Raw genomic sequence first — 17,276 nt, 5'->3', positions numbered from 1 at the left:
AACCAAAGTGCTTTGAAAATCATGATTATTTCTGTGTGTTACCATGTGATTACATAAGATAACATAGAGAGCCTTGATCCTCGCATGCAGTAGTTACCCAATAAATACTTGTTCTCTTTACTCACCGTCAGATGCTCTCTTTACTCAGTTTACATGATAGATGTATCTGACAAGAATTCATTTTGAAAACTCTTGCCATGTATTAATAATATTCTTTAGGTTAATAGTAGTAGATATTTTGGCACTGATACTCTCAGATACTCTCACTGATATTTAATACGGGAAATTAAATATTCAACAGTCTAGCTCTAAGTGTATTAAGCTACCAGATGGATAGACTATTTATTCTATTATTAAAGGGAAAACACCAATTATGTTCCATATTCTATGCCAGACAATTTTGCATACAACTAAAGGCGTACAATTATAAGCAGTAGAGCAAATGTTCAAGTTCATTCCATCTGCCTCTAAAGCTTATTTCCCGTACACTAGGCTGCCAGCTAAGCACTTACAGATGACAGTTGTAGTATAATATATTTAATAATTTATATAACTCATATAACGTCTGCAACCTATAGGTGGGAGAAAGTAAGTATATGGCAGAGAATAATTGTTGCTCTTAATTAGTTGTATCTGGAAAGTCATGAAAAGAGGGGGGCAGAAGAACCTTGGGTAGTCATTGCATCCTCCACTCTGCTCACTCTAGAGTAGTACCTAAACAATCTTGACATAAAAGCTGTATTTGGAATATCATGAAACAGGAAAGTAGAAGAGTCTCCAGTAATCCTCTCATTCTTCACTCTGTTGTGTTCTGGAACAGTGTTGTAAACTCCAGAGACATGAGAGAGATTTTATAACTTCTCTTTCTGCTTAATTCAAAATGTAACAGTCCTTAGTGTCTGTTAATTTTGGTCCTTCCATTGTAGTTAAAGTCCACTTTTGTTGATAGAGCGTAGCAAATATTGAGTGTCAAATTTTAAAAGTTAAAAATCATACTAAGTAAGTAATATAGCTCCTTTTCATTCTGGACTTGCACAACAAGAGGACTGACAGGTTAAGCAAAGTGGCTCTGTGTCCAATTAATGCTTAGGCCTGTATAGAGGATTCTGTGCCTTTTGTCATTGTCCCACTTTTACCCATATGTCTAGAATTGGCATGAAGAGCTAAAATGGGCCCGTTAGGCATGATTTCCCTCTGGATTATGACTTCTGTCTATTCAAATGCAGACAGACAGAAAAATTTTTGGAACAATTGTACTTCACTTGTCTCCATCTAACTGGAAAACGGATTGAAAAAATTATGAGGAATAATAAATTTTGAATCATAATTTTTTAGAAATATTTTCAAGACTGAGTTAGTAAAATGGAATACAAACAATAGTGTCCATATATTGAAAATATTAGTGCTGTTGTATTCTGCCTCAACTTTTCCTCTCTAGCAAATAATTTAACCCTGCTTTGCCTCATTTCTTTATTTTAAAATAAGCCTATCTGTCATTGTCCTGTTTTTTATAGATTTTTAATGCCTGAATATGTTTAGTTTGGTTTAACATTATTTTAAGTTTTGAGTTAGATGTCTTATTTTACAAATTTGTGGTTATAGTGTAAGAAATTTATAAATTCCAAATACTTTGTTTTACTATTAGGGGAGGTTACTAGTTAGGTGAAAAACTTACTGTCTGGAAAACTATGTAATATGAAATCACTCATAGTTTCATTTATAAAAGCATAATATGTTACATGGTGTTGTTGCAAATAGGTACTCCCCATTTGTCTTTGGAAAAGTGCTTATGAAATGTGCCTCCTCTTGAACAGTTTTGAGAGTAGCTATGCTACTACGTAGTAACCCTTACTTTGCCTTTCTACTTGCATTCCCCTGTTGGCCACTGGTCCTGTTATCTTTCTGCGTCCCCTACTTCATTTTGAGTAGGTAAGTGCCAGTGGCTGCAGGTGGGTAAGTCATTTTACCCTACTTTTATGAATGTACAGAATGTATTTCTATACAGTATTTGATTGTTCTGTACAAATGACCAAAAATACGATTGATGAACATATGTAAATGCATATTAAGAATGTGAAAGTGTTTATAATTAAGGCTTTCATACTTACTGTAGACATAGGTTTTGAAAACTAAATGTAAAGTAGTACCACTTTAGTATATTCTGGCAGATAGAGTGTCTATATCAAAAAGTTACAGTTTCTTACATAAATATTCCTACAGTTCTACTATATTTCAATTAAAATTTGTTGTTTCCCCATATCAGAGGAAGCCTTTATTCTTTGAGATTTTAATTTTTCATTTGTCTTTTTTCTGGTGGCTATATATGTGTCAGGGAAATATCTATTTATGAGACCTGAGTTGGGATATTTATAAGCATTTTCTAATGAAAATCATGAAAAAGGAATTTTTTTTCCTAAGTTTAATAGAATTGTGGATTTAGAAAACAAAAACTTTAGGACACCTGTACAGTTGTATCACATTTTACTTTTCAAGTTTGCTTGACAGGGTCAGTGCTGCTTGCCCATTTAATAAAGCTGGACAGCATCCCAGTCAGCATCTCATCGGTCTTCGGAAAGCTGTCTACAGAACTGTAAGAGCCAACTTTCAAGCAGCAAGGCTAGCTACCCTATATATGCTGAAAAAATATCCTTTTCTGTCTATATGTAAGAATAATCAATGTTTCCAGAGTCCTGAATATAGATATCATAGCTGCATCCTATAAAAGTTAACTGTAAACTAAAATTGCCTATTTTGAAGCTGATTTCCATCATCACTTCTATTTTAAAACTTAGGGGAATGACAATAATAGACAGGAAGAAAGTTCTGCTCTCATGTGGCTCATTTTTAACAGGGAAAACACTTGAAGTCCCTCCCTTCACTGGTCCAAAGAATAAAGTCAAAAGAACCTGGCTTCTCTAGGTCAGACATTTTTTCAAATTACTGAACATGACAAATTTGCGTCATGACATGGAAATAAACTGGCAACAGGAAATCCTTCCTCTTTCAAAAAACAGAGGCTCTAGGGTCAGATTGGCTGTCTAAATTTTGGCTGAATCAGTTACTGTGTAGGTGACCGTAAGCAAGTTTCTTCACTCTCTGTACCTTGCTTTATTTATTGGTAAACTGACAATAGTAACAAAATCTTCCTGACTGCTTTTGTTAGACCAAATGAATTGATGCATATAAAGTGCTTAGGCAGTGTCCGGTATATAATAAGCACTTAAAGACTGCATGACAATAAGTCTGTCTCTTAAATTTACTAAGTCAGGAAATTAGGTCTGTTAGAAAATAAAAGTGTATAAGATCTTTATTTTAGTTAAAATTTAGTTAGGTAAGTTATGAGTAAATGGGATACAAAAACTACTTTGTACCTTCAGGATGCTGAGTACTGTAACACTGATAAATATAATGCTTAAAAGTTTACAGAGTGCTTTATGTTCTATCATTATATCCTTACACAGACCTTTCCATCTAGATTTTCTTATCTCCACTTTATGAGAAAACTAAATAAAATCTCTACTTTATATGGGATTTACCCAGTGTCACACAGTTAGTAAGAGGTGAAATTGTGTCTTGACTGTAGGACTTAGGACTTTAAACCTTTTCTATATATGTATAGATTTACTATATCTAGATACACACACACACACATACATACATACACATACTGTACTGTATTACCTCTTTGGAAATTGGGAGAAAGCACTTTCATTTTAGTCAAGAACTTGTCTATACAATTTGTTTACTACCTAAATACCTGCCTGCAATGTGCTAGGAAGACAGAACAAAAACCTGTACTACCTACTTTTAAAGATTTTTGAGTGTAGTCAGTAGATATTCATAATACAGTATAAGTACCCAGGGTGCATTCCAGCATAGCAGGACAATGTACTTGACCTGTGACTTCTGTGAAAACACAGAAGGCTTTCAGGGAAGCGACACCTGAGTTGACCCTCAAGGAATGAGTAGGAGTTGACCTTGAGGATAAAAGTGTGCATTGCAAGTAGAAGGAAGAAAAGATATAGAAGGAAATAGAGATATGACAGTGTGGGATGGTAACTGCAAGTAGTTATTCATTCAGTGAATATTATGCCAAGCAGTTTGCTAGTCACTAGATATACAGTGGTCCACATAATAGACATGGTCCCTGCCTCGGGGAGCCTATAGTTTAGTGAGGGATTGGGAGTGAGGTGGGCTGAGAGGGCCCTAACAAAGATTGCAGATGGTATGAATTCCGTGGGCCAGTCACTTATCTAGATACTGGGAACCTAGCAGTGAACAAGATAGACAAGATCCTTGTTCTTATGGAGTTTGCCTTCTAGTGGATGATATAATTAATAAAAACTGAACAGAATATTTTCAGATATTTGCTATAAAGGGGAAAAACCCCAGGGGAATAGGATAGAGAGTGATTGGTGGGTTGCTGTTTTTGATTGGATGATAGGGGAAGGCCTACAATTTAAACTTAGATTTGAGATGGAGTTCCAGTCAGATGGACCAGCGAGTATAAAGATCTTGTGGCAGGAGTGAATTTAGTATGATTGGAGTATAGAAAAAGGACCATCATACTCGAAGACTGCAGCACAGTAAGTTGGGAGTCAGAGTATGAGATGAGATTCAGAAGTAGGCAGGGGCCGGATCATATTCTCCATATAAGAAACCTTAAGGAATTAAAAAAGTATCCACCAACTATTTCTTTGGAAAGACCAGTAAGTTATATAAACCCTCATGTGCCTGATCAAAGTAAAAAGAATAGAAATATACAAGATTAGTAATGAGAACAGAGCAAGAAATTAAAGTTATTGTAAGGGGATAGTTTTGTAACTTTGTGGCCACAACTTTGAAACTGTAGGGAGAAATGGATCATTTCATATCAAAACACAAATCTCTAAAACTGACCTAGGAAGAATTCAGACACTGGAGATAAATAAAAAGAATTCCATTAAAAAAAAGAAAGCACCTGGTTATATATGTAAACAATGGAAAATGTGCAGCTGTAAAAAAGTGATAAAAGGTCTTGATGCACTATTGTGGAATGATCTCCAAGTTATGTTGTTAAATGAAAAAAAAAAAGCGAAGTGCACAGAGCAGTATTTATACTACCCTTCCATTTGTGCATAGAAGGGATTGTATATATGAGGGGATAAATAAGAGTGTGTGAATGTGTATATACACATATATATATATCCTCACATACACACACATTTATATTTGGATTTCCTTTTATGTAGGTACATAACCATAAAATATCTTGAAGTATACACCAGATACTGGTAACAGTGATTGCCTTTGCCTTTGGGTAGGTGAACTAGGTGGCTAAGGGATAGAGGTAGGAAGCAGTTTTTACTATACCCCTTAATACCTTATAAATTTTTAATCCTTTGAATATATTACTTATTCAAAAACTAAGTGAATGAAAAAATGTTTAACTACCTGGTCCAGATGATTTTGTAGTTTAAAAAAAAAACTATTTCAGGGGCTTCCCTGGTGGCACAGTGGTTGAGAGTCTGCCTGCCGATGCAGGGGACACAGGTTTGTGCCCCTCTCCGGGAAGATCCCACATGGCGCAGAGCGTCTGGGCCTGTGAGCCATGGCTGCTGAGCCTGCGCGTCCGGAGCCTGTGCTCCGCAACGGGAGAGGCCGCAACAGTGAGAGGCCCGCGTACCGCAAAAAAGAAAAAAAAAAAAAGCTATTTCAGACCATAGAAAAGGTTAGATAGAAAGCTACAGTACATCATTTTATTTATGCAGATACTATAATCTAGTTCCAAATAAAAAACAATCTCACAAGTAGAATATTTATAGATTCCGCCTAGTACTATATCAAAAGATTATTATAATACGACAAAATAGGGATATGTTATAAATGCATGAAGAGTTCAAATATCAAGAATTGTATGGATATAATTCTTTACAAAAACAATGAAAGAGGAGGAAATCACATAATAATGTTGATAGATGCGCATGAGGAAGAGGAAGGCAGAAACAGCAGCAGTCTATGTCAACAACCTTGATGGAACAGGCTTAGTGTTACTTACATCAGTAGTTTATGTTTTCAGGTAACGGTCAGGTAATGATGTCCTGCAGTGTGCAGACTTGGAGGAAAAGAGGAAGTATTTGCTGTAGAGTGGTGAGGGCCTGAGCCACGATACAATAAAGTACATAATACAGTTTCAAAAGGTAGATGGGAAAAATAACTAAATTAGCACTTTAGCGCTTGTGAAGAGTTGAACTTTTAATTCTCCAGCTATAAAGACATTTTATTCTCAAGTATCCTGTAAGATTTGAGGTATATTAATATATTAGATTTTAAGATTAGTTTCTTTTTTAAAAAACTGATGTAAATCTCCTCAAAGTTCAGAACAAAGATAAGTAAAGGTAATTTTGGACAGTTTTATTGTACTCTTTATGCTTTAATGAAAAGGCTTTGTTGATTGCCTTAACCTAATTTAACCTACCCCCTGAACTCTGAGAGTGACAATGTAACCAACTACATCTGTGTGGTGCCCTTTAAGGAGCTGGGCCTTGGACTTAGTGAAGAGCAGATTTCAGAAGAAGAAGCACATAACCTTACAGATGGCTTCAGCCTGCCTGCATTGAAGGTAATCCATTCATGGATGGGAAGGGCTGAAGAAAAGATAGATGCATTTGGATTGTGCCTGTGCTTTCTGAATATAAATGGTGCACCTGTTTCTTTTGTTGTTTGCTGGATGCCATTACCATAATAGCCTTACTAATGTTTTTGAAACTGCCTTTAAAGAGGGACAGCACTGTGAAGATTGGATGAAAAGTGGGAATTCCCTGGCGGTCCAGTGGTTAGCACTCTGCGCTTCCACTGCAGGGGGCACAGGTTCCATCCCCAGTCAGGGAACCAAGATACCACATGCTGTGCAGTGCAGCCATAAATAAATGAATCAATGAATGAATAGAGGAGATCCTTATGTTCTGATATTGAAATACTTTAAATTCTTACTATAGGCATTTCTTGTATTAAATTAGAGTTTGAAGATAAATGAGTTTAGTAGGAACCCAATATATGAGTGATTTTATTTACTAGCCATTTGTTTCAACAAACATGGGTATAAAACCTACAAGATCAGCATCTTTCCTTGGAAAATCTCCAAAATTCTTATATGGAACAAGAATTTTTTCATATATTAAAAACCACATAAAAGGGTATATTTGACTACATAAGAATTAAACTTCTAAACTTTAAATGCTGTATATATATATATTTTTTAATTTAATTTATTTATTTTTGGCTGCATTGGGTCTTCGTTGCTGCACGTGGGCTTTCTCTAGTTACGGCGAGCGGGGGCTACTCTTTGTTGCGGTTCGCAGGCTTCTCACTGTGGTGGCTTCTCCCCTTGTGGAGCATGGGCTCTAGGCTTGCAGGCTCAGTAATTGTGGCTCGTGGGCTCTAGAGCACAGGCTCAGTAGTTGTGGCACATGGGCTTTGTTGCTCCGCGGCACGTGGGATCTTCCCAGACCAGGACTCGAACCAGTGTTCCCTGCATTGGCAGATGGATTCTTGTTTTGTTTGTTTGTTTGTTTACTTATTTATTTATTTATTTATGGCTGCATTGGGTCTTCAGTGCTGCATGCAGGCTTTCTCTAGTTGTGATAAGTGGGGGCTACTCTTGGTTGCGGTGCACAGGCTTCTCATTTCTCATTGCAGTGGCTTCTCTTGCTGCTGAGCACGGACTGTAGGCGTGTGGGCTTCAGTAGTTGCAGGACATGGGCTCAGTAGTTGTGGCTCGCGGGCTCTAGAGCACAGGCTCAGTAGTTGTGGTGTATGGGCTTTGTTGCTCCGCATCATGTGGGATCTTCCCAGACCAGGGCTCAAACCCGTGTCCCCTGCATTGGCAGATGGACTCTTAACCACTGCACCACCAGAGAAGCCCCAAATGCTGTATACTTTAAATGTAAATAAGCTCAGGGGAAAAATTGCAGTGATTTATAAACAAAGGGCTTGAATTCTTTCTATATGAAGAGCACTAAGGTATGTGAAACCTATTGAAGATAGGTCAGGTGTGTGAATTGCCAGTTCACAAAAACCAGAAATGGCCAATAAATGTGATAAAAATTTTCAGCCTTACTAGTATTTTGCCAAGGATATTGAAAGTTGATAATACTCATTGTCAGTGAAAATTCTGAGACCTCACACCAGTGGTCAAAGTATAAACTGCTTCACTTTAGCTGTGAATACCATTCTTCACAAAGGTATGTACCCTTTACGCCAGCAATTTTAAGCTCAGATTCATCTCAGGAAGTAATCAAAGATATATGTTCATAATATTACTACAGCAGCAAATCTTCGAAACGAGTTAAAAGTTCAGTGATTTGAGATTGGTAATGAGATTTATGGTACATTCATTTAATGAACTCCCTTGGAGTTAGTAGTAGAAAAAAATAACATGAAAAAACATAAGTTAAAGCATCTTAACAAAAACTAACTGTATGCATTGTAAGATTCCAGTAGTATTTTTAAAAAGTCAAGCCAAATGTCTTTAACTTCCTTTTCAGTATTTAGCAAACTCCACTTCGATATTTTTTTATTTCTAGCCTCTAAACTTCACTTGATACCATGGAAATCAGTGCAAGTGTAGTTTACAGCATATTTTTCAAGATTCATTTTGTTTTGAACCGTATAAACTTTTACATCTTTAAAATTTTCAGATCCACATAAAAGCTCTAGTTCTCCTGTTTTTCTTTCCAGTCACTTGAAATTTGCCTTGATTTATTTTTAACCTCATTCTAACCCATCTTAATAAATGGCATCATACAACTTATTAAGCTAGAAACCTGGGCACTATCCTTCTTATCCCTCTTTTTACCCTTCACGTATAAGCTATGAGTAGATTTTTGTGTTGGTTCCACCTTCAAAATACATTTTAAACTCATTCACTTTTTTTCATGTCATTTCCCACCATTCTAGTCCCAGCTGCCATCATTCTTACTGAGGCTGCTACAATAGTTTTCTTACTGGTTTCCTTAGTTCCCTAAAGTTTGTTTCAGAATGCAGTTTGACATTTAAAGTGCCTTAAAAATGTTATATGCTTCAAATCAGTAATTCCACTTCTGTAAATCTTTCTTAAGGAAATGATTTCAAATATATTAAAGCTTTATATACCAGGTTGCTTATTAGTTTTGCTTATGATAGTGAAAAATGGAACACAGCCTAAATGTGCAGCAGTAGAGGAATAGTTGCATGAATCACAGTAAGTCCAACATGGTGAACCATTGTATACCAGCTCCAACTTGCTTATGAAGATTTTGTAAAAACTTGGAGAAACCAGTGAAACAATCAGGATACATAAATATATATTTAGTAACTCTGTGTTTAGAAAAAGACCATGAGAAAATACTAATATACCAATAGCTATTCTTTAGTGTGGTTGCACTATAGGTAATTCCATTTACTTCCAAATTCAATACCATGACCATGCTTTACTCTATGATGGAAATAAGTTATTTTCAAAGAACAATTTGGGAGATTCTTAATGATGAAAAAGCAGCGACTTTGGAATTGAGCAGGCATACGTTTATATTTTAGCCCTGACACTGACTGGTCATTTGACCTTGAGTGAGTTGTTCTTTGAACTTACCTAATCTGTAAAAAGAAGTTACCATACCTGCCCTACAAGGTGTTAGATTAAATGAGAAAACATACAAAATACCTACAACAGGGCTTGTTGTATACTGGTTAACCCAAAATGGTAATAGCTGTTACTCTTTAAGAAGGATTTGGAGAAAGAATTATGGTCATATTTCTTAATTTCCCTTTTAACTTATTTTTTTGTTTACTCATCAAGATGTCTCAGTGATTTCCCTATTTCTTTATGCTTTTTAAAAAGCTTGTTAAATCCTGGATTATATTTTGCCCAAAGTACAGGCAGCAAAAAGAAACAGTGGGCCTCCTGGAGTCAGACTTTCTAGGTTTGACTCTCACCTGACTGCTAATGTGGACTTGAGCAATTCATTGTTTCTGTGTTCATAAAATGAGATAACCATAATGCTGATCACTAAAGGATTAAATATTTGCCAGTCCAATACCTGGGAGAGAGTAAGTGATTAATAAATGTTATCTGATTTTTTAAATTGCATCTGACATGACCTACTCATTGTTCTCTGCTGTATTATCAGCACCTAGAGTACTGCCTGGCACATCATAGGTGCTCAAGAAATACTTGGTGAATTAAAAACTAAAGGATAAAGAAAATCATTTTAGTAACAATTTAATGGTTAAATAAGAAGACTTGTGAGATACCTTGTATTTATATTTAAGAACCCCTAGATAGTGTATCTTCAGTGATTTAGAATTTTGGCCTTGCTCACTTAAAAAAAAAATGAGTTAATAGTAAAATAGGTTTACATTAAATTATCTTAATTCATTATTTGCATAATTTTAAAATTCATTTAATAAAACAGTTTAAATAGTGTCCATTTTCATGGTTATAAAAAACTGAAATCTAAATTATCCAGAGTGGTAAATTATCCTCTTTTTCTTGTCTGCTAACTCCTGTTCAGACTCGATTGTATTTGTTTGTTTGATATTGTCCTCTTGAATAGTACTATCTGGAGGAATCCTTTGCTGCCAGACTCCGGGTGTTTTTTTGAGAATGTGTGTTGTAGTTTCTCATGCCACACATTCCTGAGTATGATCACTCTGGGACTGATTTTTATGTTTTTTCTTAGCTATTTCCTAGGCCAAAATAATGGTATAGTTTGAAGCCAAACTCTGGCTCCATCAGTGAGTTGTTTCTTTGGACTTACATAGGTCCATCATTCCTGCTGTCTCCTTTTCTCCTTTGTGTACATTTTTTTTCTTTTTTTTTTTGCGGCAAGCTGGCCTCTCACTGTTGTGGCCTCTCCCGTTGCAGAGCACAGGCTCCAGATGTGCAGGCTCAGCGGCCATGGCTCACGGGCCCAGCCGCTCCGTGGCATGTGGGATCTTCCCGGACCGGGGCACGAACCCGAGTCCCCTGCATCAGCAGGCAGACTCTCAACCACTGTGCCACCAGGGAAGCCCTGTGTACATTTTTAAAATAATTCATCAAAGAACATTCATTTCTAATTAGCTGTGTCTCATTCCATCAGCATTTCTCTTTTAGGACAGAACTGTACTAAATTATATACTGGTATTAGCTGCTATATTATGATCAGAAGTTCCCATTGCCATGACTATATAATTTGACGTAACATTCTTGGCTACTCTTAGAGTTAGTTCAAACTCAGCTATATTCATTACTTAGAATAAAGTGAAAAGTTTAAACCAGAAGTTAAGATAAACAAATCTGTAGTTTGTTTTCTTGTTTTGAATGTTGACCAATATTTTTTATTGATCTAGTCCTTTTTTCTTGTTTTTTTTTTTTTAGGTTTTGTTCCAACTCTGGGTGGCACAGAGTTCAGAGTTCTTCAGGCGGTTAGCCCTGTTACTTTCTACGGCTAATTCACCTCCTGGGCCCTTACTTACTCCAGCACTTTTGCCTCATCATATTCTATCTGATGTGACTCAAGGTCTACCTCATGCTCATTCTGCCTGTTTGGAAGAGCTTAAGCGCAGCTATGAGTTCTATCGGTACTTTGAAACTCAGCACCAGTCAGTACCCCAGCGTTTATCCAAAACTCAGCAGAAGTCAAGAGAACTGAATAATGTTCACACAGCAGTACGCAGCTTGCAGCTCCATCTGAAAGCATTACTGAATGAGTAAGTTTAGAAGCCATGTAAGGAAATGTCCCCATGATTAGCAAGCTTCAGTCTTGTGCCATTGTGGTCGTTGGCTTGTGTCCTAGCTAAAAAGCAGCAGCGGGCTTCCCTGGTGGCGCAGTGGTTGAGAGTCTGCCTGCCGATGCAGGGGACGCGGGTTCGTGCCCCAGTTTGGGGCATGCCGTGGAGCGGCTGGACCCGTGAGCCATGGCCGCTGAGCCTGCGCGTCCGGAGCCTGTGCTCCGCAACGGGAGAGGCCACGACAGTGAGAGGCCCACGTACCGCAAAAAAAAAAAAAAAAAAAAAAAATTATAAAAAAAAAAAAAAAAAAAAAGCAGCAGCAAAATTGAGACACTGCAGTCTAAACGATGGTTTAAAGGTACAAATGTAGCAGACAAACAGTGATTTGTAAGTACTGTAATTTGGGGGAGCCATTTATATAGTTTTTACTTTACCTGATGTCAACAGAAAACCTAGAAAGATAGGACAAAAGCAGAGAAGTATTATTACATACAGTTGATGAGAAAACTGTTGCTGTTTTTCTGAATAAATCAGAGCAGGTTTGGACATTTTTCTATAGCATAGAACAAGTTTTTTGGCCCCAGTTGTATAATAAACATGTAGAATCCATAGTTTGATACTCCACCTTAGTGAAATGTAGGGTCCAGTCATTTCAGTGAAATTTTTCTGTAACAGATAGTCATAGTATAGGACTGGATCAAATGAACGATTGGGTTCATGTTGTAATCAGGGGAAGGTCACAGGAATTTAATGAGTTGAGAAGATTGTAGTTGATGTACTTGACCCTGGATACCAGGCAAGAAGTAGAAGGGTGAGGGCAGCAATTGATTTTGTAAGATAAGAAAATGGGCCAAAAGGACTTGAAGTCTCAGTAAAATCAAAAAGCTAATTTACTGGAGTGAAGAAGGAGGTGATGCACAAGGATAGGAAATTAAGTTCAGAAAGACATTTTAAGAAGAGAAGTTTTTACCCATCAGTTCAAGGTCTGAGATAGGTATTTAAGTTTGATGTAAAGATTACAGCATAGGGTAAAACTAAGAAACTGTGAGGCAGGGATGTTCCAGTGGTCTGTTGCTGCCATTCTAAGAAAACCCTGTCTCCCACAGGAAATAATGGGAGATAAGGCAATCTTCACTTGAGTGGGTGGCAAAAGTTGGATCATCATGAGAGATTTCAGTGGAAAGGCTGTGTTAGGCAAAGCCAGGGTCTATAAAGAATTAACGTTTGGCAATAGAATCAGAAATATACAGGGAGTAATGGAATGCATTAGCGTGAGGGAAGGTGGCTCGAGAAGGAGGAGTGCTATACTGGATGGACATGAAAATGATAAAGAAGGGCTTTTTACCTTGGTCAGGGATTATGAATGATGCATGGGAAGTATGTTTCCTATTTAAAAATGAAATATTCTATGTATGCTACTACATGTCACCTTTCAAAATACTTTCACTAGAGAGCAAACCAGTCACAAACCATCATATCTGATTTGCCCTTTAGCACTGCCACATACAACTTTTAAAAGTGTTATCTAAAAAATTTTGTGTTTCATCCCTCCCTCTCGCTTGTCCCCTTTGCTATTCCCACTCTCGCTTGCCTACCCTAGGACGTTAACCCTTTAACTGTTCTCCTGGCCTCTAGTGTTTCTGAGGCATATATATGCTTTCTTACTTATCTGAAAATTTTCACTGATTTTGGACTATAACAGCTTAGACTAAAGTCTGTATAACATTCTACAGAAAGGGTTTGTCATAACCTGACTACAGGCTGCTTTCTGTCTTTATTTCTCACTTCTTTCCTTCAGTCCAGCCAAACTGTATAAGTGCCTTTCCCCATGTACCATCTAGAATGACTTTCCTCGTCTTCTGTACATGCTCCGATTTTATCCATGCTTCAGTGCTGCCTCAGAAGTACCTCTTCCTTAGCTGTTCCCTGTCTATACCCATAGCTGGTGGTAATTTCCCCCTCTTCTGAATTCTTATAAGCCTGTCTTTATCTCTCAGTCATTTTGTGCCTGGATTTAGCCCAGCTTCACAGCTTACCAGCTCTATGACCTGGGCAAGTTTCTTCAACTCTCTAGACCTAATTTGGAATGGAAATAAAATGTTAATTTTAATTTTTTATAATATTATATTGTATATGTATAATTTCCCTGATTTGGGTTAAGTTTCTTATAAGTAGGAAATGGGTTTAATTTATCCTTTCAGTTTGTAAAATGCCTGGTATGTATGCAAGAAATACTTGTTGAATAAATGTATGAATACTCTTTATAAGCTTTTTTAAAAATTGTGGTAAAATGCACATAACATAAAATTTACCATTTAACCATCTTTAAGCATACAGTTAAGTGGCATTAAATACATATATATTGTTGTGCAACCATCACCACCTTCCATGTCCAGAGCTTTTTTCATCTTATAAACTTATTTCTTAAATCAACCTTGCGAATTATACATTTCAGTTCATAGTTTAGAAATCTGTTGCTGTTTTTCTTTATTACTCAGGGTAATAATTTTTGAAGATGAACTCGAAAAGCTTGTTTGTACTAAAGAAACACAAGAACTAGTGTCAGAAGCTTATCAAATCCTAGAACAGAAATTAAAGTTGATTCAGCCCCATGTTCAAGCGAGCAACAATTGCTGGGAAGAGGCCATTTCTCAAGTGGACAAGTTGCTACGAAGAAACACAGATAAAAAAGGTACCTATGAGAGAGTTCTTTTGCGTACCCTTATCAGATATGCTTATTCTTCTCTGGTAAGATTTTATTAGGTGTACTTCTTATCTATGTGATGAAACTGACTTGACAAAATTACTTAGTTTACTAAAAAAAAGTTAATTTATATGTACAAATTGACACTGAATATAAAGTCTTGGCTCTTATTTTTGTAAATAAAAAATGAATATGCTTTGAAAGTTCCCTGAATCATATACCTCCTTTTTAAAAAAATTAATTAAACAAATAGATTTTAATAATATTATTCCATTATTAGGACTTCCAGAAACTCTTTTCCAGTTAGGGTAATAATGAGTTTGGTAATCAGGGGCCAGAAATTCAGTTTACTTTTAAGATAAAATACGTCAGTCATTTAAAAATAGTATACAAGGGCTTCCCTGGTGGCGCAGTGGTTGAGAGCCCACCTGCCGATGCAGGGGACATGGGTTTGTGACCCGGTCCGGGAAGATCCCACATGCCGCAGAGCGGCTAGGCCTGTGAGCCATGGCCGCTGAGCCTGTGCGTCTGGAGCTTGTGCTCCGCAGCGGGAGAGGCCACAACAGTGAGAGGCCCGCGTACTGCAAAAAAAAAAAAAAATTAATATACAAATGCTATGTTAGCTGCATATTTGTTATTAAAAAGAGTCATGTACCACAGTGTTCATTGCAGCACTAGTTACAATAGCCAGGACATGGAAACAACCTAAGTGTCCATCAACAGATGAATGGATAAAGAAGATGTGGCACATATATACAATGGAATATTCCTCAGCCATAAAAAGAAACGAAATTGAGTTATTTGTAGTGAGGTGGATGGATCTAGAGTCTGTCATACAGAGTGAAGAAGTCAGAAAGAGAAAAACAAATACCGTATGCTAACACATGTATGTGGAATCTAAAGAAAAAAAAGGTTCTGATGAACCTGGGGCAAGACAGGAATAAAGACACAGACATAGAGAATGGACTTGAGGACACGGGGAGGGGACAGGGTAAGCTGAGACGAGGTGAGAGAGTAACATTGACATATATACACTACCAAATGTAAAAGAGATAGCTAGTGGGAAGCAGCTGCATAGCACAGGGAGATCAGCTTGGTGCTTTGCGACCACCTACAGGGGTGGGATAAGGAGGGTTGGAGGGAGATGCAAGAGGGAGGGGATATGGGGATATACGTATGCATGTAGGTGATTCACTTTGTTATACAGCAGAAACTAACACACCACTGTAAAGCAATTATACTCCAATAAAGATGTTACAAAAAAAGAAAATGTATTAAAATGTGCCGTTATTTAATAGGAACATCGGAGTGCCTTGTACTGCTAGGTAAAAAGGCAGTCTTGAAACTTTCGGCAAAACTGCTTTCCTTTGGACCCAGATTTTATACTTGTTTTTACTAATTTCACTAATTCCATTGTAAATGGTTGACATATTAATCTTTAAACTTATGCTACAAGTCAATACCATGTTTATCCCTTGGAACCTTATTATGAGGTTAATCAGATTTATGTATAAAAATTGTATTGCTGCCAAAGGTGAGTAATGCTTTATCATCTGTTAGTCATTGTTTTGTTTACAGATAGATCTGTAATACTTTAATGTCTTAAACAAACTAAGTCCTTAGATAGTAAAAGTGTTAACTTTTTTCAAAGGAAATGTTAACAAGCTAATTACCGATATACTACCAATAGATTTCCTTTATATCTCAAATGTAAATGGTGAATAATTCTTTCTCCAAAGGATAAATTTGCCAAGAATTTTTAGTATGTGCAAATATTTATACATATTAAACTTTTTGATATGACTCGAGCTTTTAAGTGTATTTTCCATAAATAGAAACACTCAGAAGACCACTGAACCATCTTATTCACCCCTCCCTTGGCATACTCTGAGATGTTGAATCTTAGTCACTCAAACATGATTGTTAAAATTGTCTCCAAATCATTGGGCAGATGATAAGCCATTTCATGATGGCCTCTGTGTATGTGGCTTTTGCTCATAGGTGATAATGACATGAAATAAGATACAAGTATTCACAAACTTTTCTCACTAAAATGCCCATAGTAGCCTTGGCTACACAACTTTAAATAAAACTGTTCGTTTGAATTTTTTTAAGAAGCAGGTGCTTTTGGTTTGCCATATCTTTTTTTTTTTTTAGTTATTTCAAAATTATAGGAATATCACGAGAATAATAATTCTAAGTACCGTTCATCCAGATTCCCCAGTTGTTGACATTCTACCACATTTGCTTTATCTCTCTGTGTATCTGTCTTTAAATTCTTTTGGTGGTATTATTCTGAACCATTTGAGAGTAAGATACGGACATGAAACCCCATTACCCCTAAATAGTTCTGTTCACATTTTTGAAAAACACACATTCTTTTACATACCCGTAGTATGCCATCAAAATCAGGAAATAGCCCAAGGCTCCTTCAGCTGATGAATAGGTAAGCCATTATATCCACGCATACAGTGGAATACTACTCAAATGAAAAAGAAGTGAACTACTGATACCTTAATAAGATGGAAGATGCACTATGCTAATCAGCAGAGGACAGACTCAAATCACTACATACTGTATGCTTCCATTTATATGACATTCTGAAAATGATAAAATTTAATAGGAACAGGGAACACATATCAATGGTTCCTAGGAGCTGGATATGGAGGGAGGAGTAGGGTATAAAGAGGCAGCATAAGTAAATGTTTTGACGTAGCAGAACTATTCTGTATCATGATTGTGGTGGTAGAGGTGATTACATGACTCTAATTTGTCTAAACTCATAAAATTGTATATACAAAAAAGAGTGAATTTTATGAGTGAATAGAATAAATTAGCTTAA

The 17,276-nt window shown here is 36.7% G+C and overlaps 1 protein-coding gene across 12 annotated transcripts in view; it reads left to right on the top strand.

Moving 5' to 3' along the window:
• VEZT (vezatin, adherens junctions transmembrane protein) overlaps positions 1 to 17,276 on the top strand; it is a 71,311-nt gene that overhangs the window by 45,894 nt on the left and 8,141 nt on the right. For 9 of the 12 annotated variants that reach the window (XM_032645612.1, XM_032645610.1, XM_032645620.1 and 6 more), the window contains 4 exons: positions 2,494 to 2,643; positions 6,454 to 6,601; positions 11,378 to 11,709; positions 14,229 to 14,422. In XM_032645612.1, coding sequence (XP_032501503.1) covers positions 2,494 to 2,643; positions 6,454 to 6,601; positions 11,378 to 11,709; positions 14,229 to 14,422 — 824 coding nt within the window. The remainder of the gene's footprint in view (positions 1 to 2,493; positions 2,644 to 6,453; positions 6,602 to 11,377; positions 11,710 to 14,228; positions 14,423 to 17,276) is intronic. The other 3 variants (XM_032645622.1, XM_032645613.1, XM_032645611.1) reach the window with 1 other exon arrangement.

Source organism: Phocoena sinus, chromosome 10, assembly GCF_008692025.1.
Source record: "Phocoena sinus isolate mPhoSin1 chromosome 10, mPhoSin1.pri, whole genome shotgun sequence".
In the NCBI taxonomy this organism is placed as follows: Eukaryota; Metazoa; Chordata; class Mammalia; order Artiodactyla; family Phocoenidae; genus Phocoena; species Phocoena sinus.
Note: the sequence above shows the minus strand (reverse complement) of the source record. Positions and strands in the feature narration are given on the sequence as shown.